This window comes from Neltuma alba, unplaced genomic scaffold (genome assembly GCF_004799145.2).
Source record: "Neltuma alba isolate B1F8T4 unplaced genomic scaffold, ASM479914v2 tig00012515_pilon, whole genome shotgun sequence".
Classification (NCBI taxonomy): domain Eukaryota; kingdom Viridiplantae; phylum Streptophyta; class Magnoliopsida; order Fabales; family Fabaceae; genus Neltuma; species Neltuma alba.
The window spans coordinates 571,821-583,190 of NW_021636982.1; the positions used below are offsets into that span (position 1 = coordinate 571,821).

The following is an 11,370-nucleotide window of genomic DNA, read 5'->3' on the forward strand; positions in this document are numbered from 1 at the left end:
TTCACAGCTCGTGTCGCTTTTTTATCGTTATTTCATCATCTAATATTAATTAACAATATATACATATCTATTTTAAATTTTTGGTAAAAAAAAAAAAGGTCTCATGGTTTTAAATATTACTGTATCCCGTCTTTAATATAAGAACTAGTTAAAAATTCAATTTGATTTAAATATAAGATCTTAATCCACTTTATTTATCAAATTTATAATATTCTCTCTAAAATATTCTCATTAATTGCAAGGTGTTCTCACTAAGGGATATTTTTAATGCACATAATTAAATAGGATAATTTAGAAAACGCAATACAAATTTATTACAATTAACTAATTTAATTAATTTTTTTAATTTTTTCAAACTAGTTATGTAATAAGAATCTCAAGTTGTACATAGTTGTACGTAGGAATGGGGAAAGAGGATCTGATTACTCTATATATTTTCACTCTATGTATGGAAAAGTTAAGTCATGTGATTATGGATGAAATTCATAGAATGAAATGGCTCCCCATCACCTGAAAGGAGAAAAAAAAACAGAAAAAGGAAAAAAAGATCGTTCACCTGTTTTATGAAATTTTTAGAAATTCTTTTGATCTAGAATAGGGGGTTGCAAATTCTGTAATTGATAGGAAAGTGAAGGAGAATTGCTAGATAAAGCAAATACGTTGAGCACCAATCCACCATTATATAATTATTTATTCTACCATAAGCCATCACACTTCTTCAAAACAAAACAACAAGGCAGAAGAACGAAAGAGAATCAAGAAATTGAAGCACTAGCCGACAGTTATGTTTCTGCTTTGCGTCTTCGTTTCGCCCTCTTCTTTAATATTATTTGATAAAAATTCCTTCAGGCCAATTGTCAAAGCTGACGTTGAAACCATGGAAGCTTTAACGATGCTCATAACCTGCATTTGTATGCATGAGTCTGATACAGAAGGTGGCTTTTTAAGCTATAACTATTAAAGGTTAAGTTTAAAAAGTTGTAAATTTTTTTTAATATTTAGTTAATTTAATTAATTTCCTTAATCCTTAAAAAAGTAGTTAATATGATTTAATAGAAAAGACCGGAGAGAGTACTTAATTTTGAAATAAAAAAAATGAGAAGTATGATCCAGCTTGCTTTAACTTCTTACTATCTTAAGAAATGAAAATTAGCCTTCCCACAGTATCACTGTATATTTCAATATTATTATTTTTTATAATTTTATTTTAATATGATCATGTTTGGGTAGCTATAATCAGTAATAGGAGTATTTCCTTCGACAGACCGCAGATAGCAGTAATCATAATTCCTTAAAAATAAAGTCTTGTAATTTGCTTTCAACTTTTTTTTCTTTTTTTCTTTTTTATCTTTTTCTTCTTTCCTTTCTTTTTCTTTTTCTTTCTTACCCCTTTTTGCCAGCGAATTTGCTTTTTCTTTTTTTTTTTGTCAAAGAAAATTTGCTTTTTCAAGTTTTGAAGAAATTGATTTTTCTGGGTCAGTTTCATTTAAATAAATAGGAAATAAATTAAATCAGTTATTTGTAATAAATAAGTGTTCTCTTTTATAAAATATCATTGCTAATTAAGTATATTCGCCTCTTTAGCTCTTCTCTGGTAATTACAATAATTGAAGAAAAACAAAATCACCTAGAACAGGAAATAAATTATGATATACTACCTCTGTTCCTTAAAATAAAAACTAGTTAATTAATTTGAATATATTATAAAAATTAGTTAAGTTAGTTATCATTTCTTGAACAACATTAAAATTTTGAAAGAACTTCTTGGAATTAGCACTAAACGATGGTTGAAATTAATTTCCATATTATGATGGTTGAATATAAAAGCTAGTTGAAGATTGAATTTGATTCTAAATATAAGATATTAGTCCATTTTGTCTTTCAAATTTATAATATTTCTCTAAAATATTCTCATTAATTGCAAGGTGTTCTCACTAAAAGATATTTTTAATGCACATGATTAAATAGGATAATTTAGAGAAGGCAACACAAATTTATTATAATTAATTAACTAATTTAATTAATTTTTTTAATTTTTTTCAAATTGGTTATGTAACAAGAACCAGAAGTTGTATATAGTCGTACATAGGAATGGGGAAAGGGGATCTGATTTCTCCATATATTTTCACTCTATGCATGGAAAAGTTACGCCATGTGATTATGGATGAAATTCATAGAAGGAAATGGCTCCCCATCACCTAGAAGGGGGAAAAAAAATCGTCCACTTGTTTTATGAAAATGTTAGAAATTCTTTTGATCTAGAATAGGGGGGTTGCAAATTCTGTACTAGATAAAGCAAATACGTTAAGCACCAAACCACCATTATATAATTATTTATTCTACCATAAGCCATCACACTTCTTCAAAACAAGAAGACAGAAGTACAAGAGAGAATCGAGAATTTGAAGCACTAGCCACTGCTTCGCGTCTCTGTTTCGCCCTCTTCTTTAATATTATTTGATAAAAATTCCTTCAGGCCAATTATCAAAGCTGATGTTGAAACCATGGAAGCAAGGATGCTAAGAACCTGCATTTGTATGCATGAGTCTGATACTGAAGGCAAAAGTAAATTGCAGCAAGCATGCTAATAAATCTGATCATATTCAAGGGAAAACAAACCCCCCCATATAACTTCTTGTTTTTTGGTTCCAAACAGAATTTGCATCTCCTTTGTTTTGTCTAAAGGTTAGAAGATACGCACTTCTTGTGCCCCAATGCGGATTGTTCTTTCTTCCAAGTCATGGTGAGGCACCTTCAATTCAGTTAATAAGGATGACAGAACATGGTGAGATGAAAAGGGTTTCACAGACAGGTCATCAGCAACCATGAACTTCGTTCTGCTCTTTGCATATCCATTGCTTGATTTCCTCTCCGCTATTGGAGGCTTATGGTCACACATTCTTACTCTTGTCACAACACGGAGATACAAACTTGCATCAGCAGTCAAATAATATGGACCATCATCACGTTGGTTAGAACAAACACTTAACTCAGACAGATACTTTAGTTTATCGATAGGTAACATCTGGTTATCAACATTAAAATATGGGGCTATCATGCGGTTGGCAAACACGTTTTTCAGCTTCTCTGACCTCAAGTCTATGGTTGAATCAAAATTGAACAAACTGTTATATAATTTGTCGACCCACACCACCCCAGAGTTTCCTTCTAAAACTTTTTCTACTGCTCCTACTGGGAATGTCAAGAAACTAAGAAGCTAATCCATGAAATCTTCCTTAACCTGAGCAAACAATATCTTGGATTTCAATTTTGACATCAATACCTTCATCTTCATTGTGCCAGTGCTCTCTCTACCTTGTCTCTCATCAGTTATCTTGAACGAGGTTTCAGAATGCACGACGTTGTGCTCCTTTCTTAATAATGAATCTGTGAGTGCCGTCTTGGAGATCAACAAGCACTGGCACAATGTAGAAGGAAATGGAGATTGGGGGTTTCGGAGAGCCAGGAATCGACCATGGAAGGGGAAGAAGTGAGCAGTGTGTGAATGTTGTGAGTGTAGAAGGAAACATCGTAGAGATTGTGAGTGTCGTAGGGAAGGGCGTGGTTTACTATGGCGATCGACATTTCGGATTTGCAGAGAATCCAAGGGGACCGAGAAGCTTTTTGAATAGTGGAGGAGGAGAGAGTGAACTTGGCAATGGATTGGCAATGGAGAAGACGCTGGCTCAGAGTCAAAATTCAAAATATATTTATCATTTAAAATTATTGTTACCATTTTTTTAATTCTTAATGATATTGTATTTTACATTGTTTTCCTATTGTGATTTGGTTTGGATTAGATTGGTTCGGTTTTTCTCGATATCATTGTTGTTTTTTTTTTAAAACCTTTATATCATTGTTGATCGGCAATTTAAAAATTGTACATTGGTATACACCAAAAACAAAGAATTATATATTAATATATAAAATATTAGAACTCGTTTGATTTTTATTTTGATTCTAAATATAAGATTCTAATTCACTTTGTTTTCCATATTTATCTATTTTTTCTAAGATAATCTTCATAGTAATGATAGTTTTAGCCAATATACTTAATTCGTAAGAATATTGTAAGAAGGACGACACATATTTATTACAAATAACTAATTTAATTAATTTTCTTATTCTATTCAAATTAGTCAACTAACTTTTTATATTAAGAACCAAAGATAGTAATTGTTAAAATTCAATGGGAACTGTTCATAATAAAAGCTATAAATTGTACCCATCAAGACGCGTCTTCTGATTAAATTATGATATATAAAATATGTTATTACGTGTGGCTCTTCATTTATGTGAATATAGTCATATCTTTTTAGATTGTCTAACAGAACAAAATGGTAATTTGTCTAAAAAGTTGGAGATTTATTAGAACATAGAGTGATGTACTAATTAAAAACCAAAAAAATGAAAAAGATCTACCTTATGCATGCCCTAGAAAAGATTAACATATATCGTCAGGGAAAGTTTGTTTGTTGATTAGTACTAAGCCAATATAAAATAAAAGTCAAAATGATTAATTTACTAGGAATTAAAAAAAATACATGGAGCCAACAATAAGCACTAATAATTTAATAAAGCTGAGTCCAAAAGCAACATTACCATTGCCGAAACAACACAAGAAAATTGTACCTGCCGGCTCCTCAATAAATACTGTTTAATGTCCAGCAGGGTAGAAGCGCAAGGGGCATTTAAGCTATGCTTCTCTACGGGGCTGTTTGGTTTGAGGGAAGGGTAGGGGAGAGAGGAGAGGGTGGGTTAAGGGAGGATGGGAGAGGTTTTAATCTTACCTCATTTGGTTTGATTGGGAAAAAAAGAAAAGAAAAAAGAGAGAGGGATATTCAATGATGCCTTATTTGGTTCGAGAGAGGAGAGGAATAGTAACAATTAATTTACTATTTTACCCTTACATATTAGTTCATAGTTTTATTTATATACTCCCTCCGTTCCTTATTATAAGAGACATTTGGTGCTTATGGCATGTTCCTATATATAAGAGACACTTAAAAGTTGTCTCTAATTTTTTGTGTTGATTTCCTATTTTACCCATATTATTGTCTCCAACTCACACTCTCTCTCCTTCCCACTTCTCTTTCTTTTAATAAATTACCATTGTTCTCTCTCATGTTCTCTCTCCTTATTAATGAGGGTATTTTTAGAAAAAAAATTATACTTTTTACATATTAATTGTTCTTAACTAATTTTAACTGTTTTTTTTATCAACGTAATTCGGTTATTCGTCTCTTATAATAAGGAACGGAGGGAGTATTATACAAACTCATTTACATCTTATTTCAAATTATATAATTCAATAAATATTTGGTCTTATCATAATATGTGTATTTTAAAATTATCGCGGTAATTTTTTATTTTAGTAAATATAATAATATAATTTAAATAATCAAATTAATACATTTTATATGCTCCAAAAAAAATGAAATTTTTTCCTTTTCTATTTTTTCCCAACTTTAAAATATATTTTAATTAACAACATAATATATTTGTAAAAATTAATTCATTTTGTAATAATATAATTTTTCATTGCAATAATATTTTTTTATTTTAAATTAGTTTTTATTATAATAATATTTATTTTTTATTTTTCTTATGATAATATACTTTTATCTAAAATAAATATTATAATAATATACTCCTCCGTTCCTTATTATAAGAGACATCTGATGCTTATGGCATGTTCCTATATATAAGAGACACTTAAAAGTTGTCTCTACTTTTTTGTGTTGATTTCCTATTTTACCCATATTTATTGTCTTCAACTCACACTCTCTCTCCCTCTCACTTCTCTTTCTTTCAATAATTTAATTATTCTCTTTCATGCTCTCTCTCCTTATTAATGAAGGCATTTTTGGAAAAAAAATTATATTGATTGTTCTTAACTAATTTTAACTGCTTTTTTGATTAACGTAATTCGGTTATTCGTCTCTTATAATAAGAAACGGAGGGAGTATTTTATAGGCATTAATAAAATATCACAAAAGGATGAGATCCCTTCGAAAAACTCTAATTTTAGGGGGAAGCTTAACCGAATGAGGGGAGGGGCTCCCCTCCCCTACCTATCTTTCCAACCAAACACACCCTAACAGCGCATTAATGAGTATCTTGCTATTAGATTCTACTATAATGTTTCTGAGTCCCTTAAGCATTGCCTATTCTTTTGCGTCATGGGCACTATAATTCCCAAGATAATTTGAGAATCCAGCAATCCAATTACCTTGATAATCTCTAAAAACACCACCACAAGCAGTAGACTTTGAAATTTCAGATTTAGCCCCATGGACATTTAATTTTGCAGTAGTTGGAGGAGGTGGAATCCACTGCTTAGCATGAGAGATAGCAGTACTAACATCACACTGTAAATGATCTTTCCTCATAATGAATTTGTGACGGGTATTTAAAATCATAATGGCTGGTTCAAGAGGTTTCTGAAAATTATCTTGATAAATGAATTCATTTCGCCAATTGCAACTCCCCAGGTGAGACTCCCTTCAGTGTTCCCGTTAGAAGCAAAATCCTGTTTCAGATTCATAGAAACCCACTCAACAAGAGAGGCCGAAAAGAAGAGCTGAGTGGCAGAAGGCTTTATAATTCTCAACCATTGATGTCTTGCATAAGCACAACCACGCTGGACACTTGGAGGAATAATAGGCAGAGGAATATTTAATTTGTTGTTCCACTTTCGATTGGGCTGATCCTTTTTGTCCCAAACAAATGCCATTAATCTGCACTGTCATTGAGAACGAAGAAATTTAATTTGCCAATGAGGCTACGCTTTTTGGAATTCAGATTGGCTCCGCCTAACGCGCAACTCTCAACTATTCCTTTTTAGAATAACTATAGGGGAAAATGACAAAAAAAAAATAACAAATAAACTTCGTAATGCCAAAAACATATCCTAAATTTGAGAAATTTCAATTTTGTCACAAAAAACTAATTTGACATTTATAAGTTTGCTGAAATGACCATATTACGTTTTATTTTATTTATTGTTTTTAAAATACTAAAGCCCCACTGGCCAGCTGCTCACTGGAACTCCGATGACCAGTCGACAATTGGTTCCCAGAGCTCTCCAGTGATCGGCCAACAATTAGTCGCCAGAACTCTAGTAGTTGGAAATAATTTTTTAAAATTTTTTTACAACTTTAGTGTAACAGTTAACAACTTTTGTAACACTATTAACAACTTCAGTATAACAGTTAATAACAGGTTTTCTAGGAAATTCAACAAGTCTGGCAGCTAAAATTTTTTTTTTGAAAATTTTTACAACTTCAGTATAATGGTTAACAACTTTTATAATGCTATTAACAATTTCAGTATAACAGTTAACAAGTTTTTCAAACAATTCAATAATTGGTCGTCGGAGCTCCGACAGCAAAAAACAATTTTTTAAAAAAATTTTACAACTTCAATATAACAGTTAACAACTTTTATAACAACTTTTGTAATGTTATTAATAACTTCAATAGAGTACTTAACAACAAATTTTTTCAAAAAATTTAAAAAGTAGCATTTTTACAATTTGTAAGAAAACATGCCTTTTTTATTTTTAAGAAAACATGTTGTTAAATGCTATATCGAAGTTGTTAATAAAGTTACAGAACTTGTTAACGGCATTACTAAAGTTGCAAAATTACTACTTTTTGAATTTCTCAAAAAACTTATTGTTAATAGCGTTACAAAAGTTATTAATCGTTATACTGAAATTGTGAAAATTTTCAAACAAATTGTTTCCAACTGCCGGAACTCCGACGACCAATTGTTGAATTTTCCAGAAAACCTGTTGTTAACTGCTATATTGAAATTGTTAATAGCATTACAAAATTTGTTAACCGTTATACTGAAATTATAAAAATTTTCAAAAAAATTGTTTCCGGTTACTAGAGCTTGTTGAATTTCCTAGAAATCCTGTTGTTAACTGCTATATTGAAATTATTAATAGTGTTACAAAAGTTATTAGCCGTTATACTGAAGTTGTAAAATTTTTTAAAAAAATTGTTTTCGACTACCACAGCTTTGGCGACCAATTGTTGGCCAGTCACTGGAGCTTCGGTGACTGCCATCACTAGAGCTCTGACGACTAGCCGGTCAATGGGAGCTTTGGAATTTTAAAAACAATAAATAAAATGAAGGACTATATGGTCATTTAAGCAAACTTATAAATGCCAAATTAGTCTCTTATGACTAAATTGAGATTTTTCAAATTCAGGAAATGTTTTTGGCATTATGAAATTCATTTGTCATTTTTTTGTCATATTCCCTAATTATAGTTTAATATTAAAATTAAAATTATATAAAAATTATTAAATAGTTTAGATTATTAAAATATTTCAGATTACGTCTAGTTAAAATATTATCATATTAAATCTTTAATTATCTTCTTGGTGTTCTCCATCTCCCCTTTAAATCAAGGGTTGTTATGAAGAGAATTTGTACAAAAATAATTAACTCTTTAATTTAGTTTTAAAGAGAAATTTATTTTTTTAAAATTCCAAAACAATAATTATTTTGCAACATAAAAATATTTCAATTCAATTTCAATTATGTGAGTGTTATCATTTTTTAATTTTATACATAATATAAAAATAAAAATATTTCAAATTTCTTTTTAGCATGCTCGAAAGTTAACAAAATAAATATGGATTTCAATTAATCTTATATAAAAATAATCATTTGTGTCCCTTTACAGTGCACAAACCCAAGCATCTCAACTACAGCCACATACACACACCGCTACGTCGTCAATTTGCACCATAGATGGACAATATGCATAATTCAATTAAGTTGACCATGTAGATAATCCATACTTAATTCACTACCATCGTACACTTTATTTTCGTCTCATTTTAAATATACACTGTGTAGTGTATTCAAATGATAATTAGATGGTAAAAATTTATCTGGGCTAATTACTTGGATATGAGAAGAGGACTTGCTGATTTTGTTAAGAGGACTTGTTAAAGAGCAGTAAACCACCGTTATATAATTATTGATTCAATCACAAGCCATCACACTTTTTCAAAACAAAACAACAAGGCAAAAGTCTGAAAAAGAGTCAAGAAATTGAAGGACGTTGCTCTCCGGCTTCTATTTAGCCAACGGTTATGTTTCTGCTTTCCGTCTCTGTTTCATCTTCTTCTTTAATATTGTTCGATAAAAATTCCTTCAGGCCAATTGTCAAAGCTGATGTTGAAACCATGGAAGCTTTGAGGATGCTCAGAACCTGCATTTGTATGTATGCATGAGTCTGATACAGAAGGCAAAAAAAGATTGCGGCAAGGATGCAAATAAATCTGATCATATTCACAGCAAAAGGAAAGAAAATAACAAAAGAAAACCCCAAACCATTAAACTTCTTGTTTTTTTCGACCTAAACAAAATTTGCATCTCTTTTAATTTGTCTTTCTAAAGGTTAGAAGATACGCACCTCTTGTACGCCAATGCAGATTGTTCTTTGCTCCAAGTCATCGTAAGGCACCTTGAATTCAGTTAGTAAAGATGATAAAACATCGTGAGATGATAAAGGTTTCACAGACATGTCGTCGGCAACCATGAACGTGGTTCCACCCTTGGCATATCCTTTGCCTGATTTTTCCTCCGCTATTGTGGACTTAGGATCGCACATTCTTACTTCTCTCTTATCATAATAGTCATCATGCATCTTATACAACTTTGCATCGGCAGTCAAATAATATGGACCACACCCCCAACAACAACTTAACTTTGACGGATAATTCATTTCATCGATAGGTAACATCTGGTTACTCGCTTTAAAATATGGGGCTACCTTCAGGCTGGCGAACACATTGTTCATCTTCTCCGACTTCAAATGCCTGGTTGAATCAAAGTTGCTCAAACTGTTATATAAATTATTGACACACACCAACCCAGAGTTTCCTTCTAAAACTCTCTCCACAGCTCCCAGTGGGAATGTCAAGAAGCAAGAAGCTGGTCCATGAAATCTTCCTCAACTGAGCAAACAATATCTTGGACTTCGATTTTGACATCAATACCTTCATCTTCATCGTCCCAGTGCTCTCTCTGCCTTGTCTCTCATCAATTATCTTGGACGAGGTTTTGGAATGCACAAGTTGTGCTCCTTCCTTAACAATGAATCTGTGAGTGCCGTCTTGGAGATCAACAAGCACTTGAGTAGGTCCAAAATCTTCAAAAACATAATAAATTAAAGCATCAGGTGATGTGATATAAAGAAAATAAGATATAATTAATGTTTGTAGAACTCAACCTCATTTGAACTGAGAACCATAGTGGATTCCTCCGGTGGACTTTCAGAGTGTAAATTCTTTAGCAGACACAATGTTGTATTGAAATGAGCAGGAGTTACAGATAGATCGTCAGAAATAATAAAAGATGCCGTCTCCTTTACATAGCCTTCCCATGTATTATCTGCATTTTGGAGTAGGTATGAAAGAAGTAATATTAATAATCGAATCAAATACGGTTTTTTTAATAAGGATAACAAAAAATATAAAATGCATTGCAATTATTACCTCCAGCATCACCACTCGCGTTTTTATCGGATCCACTTAACAGAGGACTGCATAAGAGCGATTTGCAAGGGTTCAGAAGGAACGTAAAATCCCCCCCACATTTGCATTTCATATTCCCGGAAGTGCTCACCAGAGAAGGTCCTCGACCACGACAACGTTCACAAAGATAATACTTGGTTGGCTCAGTGTCATCAATGTTGAGTTTGAGGTTTTGATTATAACGTTCCATGGAGTTCCTTGGCTGAAGCAGCATTTGCTTGCATGTCTCTGAATTCAAATACATGGGGTCCAGATTCCCCACACTTTCATACAGCGAGCTTATGCATCCGAATCGACAAGGCTTCGTGTTTGAATCCTTACTACAAGTCTTGCAATAGTTCCCAGTGGCAGTGTCAAGAAGCTTAAAAGAATATCCACAAAATCCTTCCCTGCTTCAGCATAGAGCACTCTGTTTTGCTCTTTGTCCACAACAACTCTCAATGAAATTTGTTCCGGCATAGCAGTTGAAGCCATGGGAGCAATATTATTAACCACCAGATCCAGCAAATGCTTCAGAAGCTGTAACGAGGACGTAACCTATTTGAATTTGGTGTGCATGTGTGTGTGCATGGCACGCAAGAAGATATATAGAACCTGTATTGGAGAGTGGCTCTCGTTATGGAGGTTATGGTTATGAACAATGGCTCTTGAATTATTGGAAACAGATGATATGACCAAGGCTTTGTGACTCCTCCTTCTTCAACTTTCAATTAGGCTTACTCGTTAAGTAAATGCCTGCACTCTTTTCGAAGTCAAAAGATTCTGGCCTTCATTGCTAAGGTAAGATTTTTTGTTAAATGCCTTT

At 32.2% G+C, this 11,370-nt stretch overlaps 1 protein-coding gene across 2 annotated transcripts in view; it reads right to left on the reverse strand.

The window, feature by feature from the left end:
• LOC114727934 (uncharacterized) overlaps window positions 1-10,648 on the reverse strand; it is a 32,936-nt gene extending 22,288 nt beyond the window's left edge. For both annotated transcript variants that reach the window (XM_028914726.1, XM_028914725.1), the window contains exon 1: window positions 10,553-10,648. In XM_028914726.1, coding sequence (XP_028770559.1) covers window positions 10,553-10,638 — 86 coding nt within the window. In that variant the 5' untranslated portion in view covers window positions 10,639-10,648. The remainder of the gene's footprint in view (window positions 1-10,552) is intronic.
• Between the last annotated feature and the right edge of the window lie 722 nt (window positions 10,649-11,370).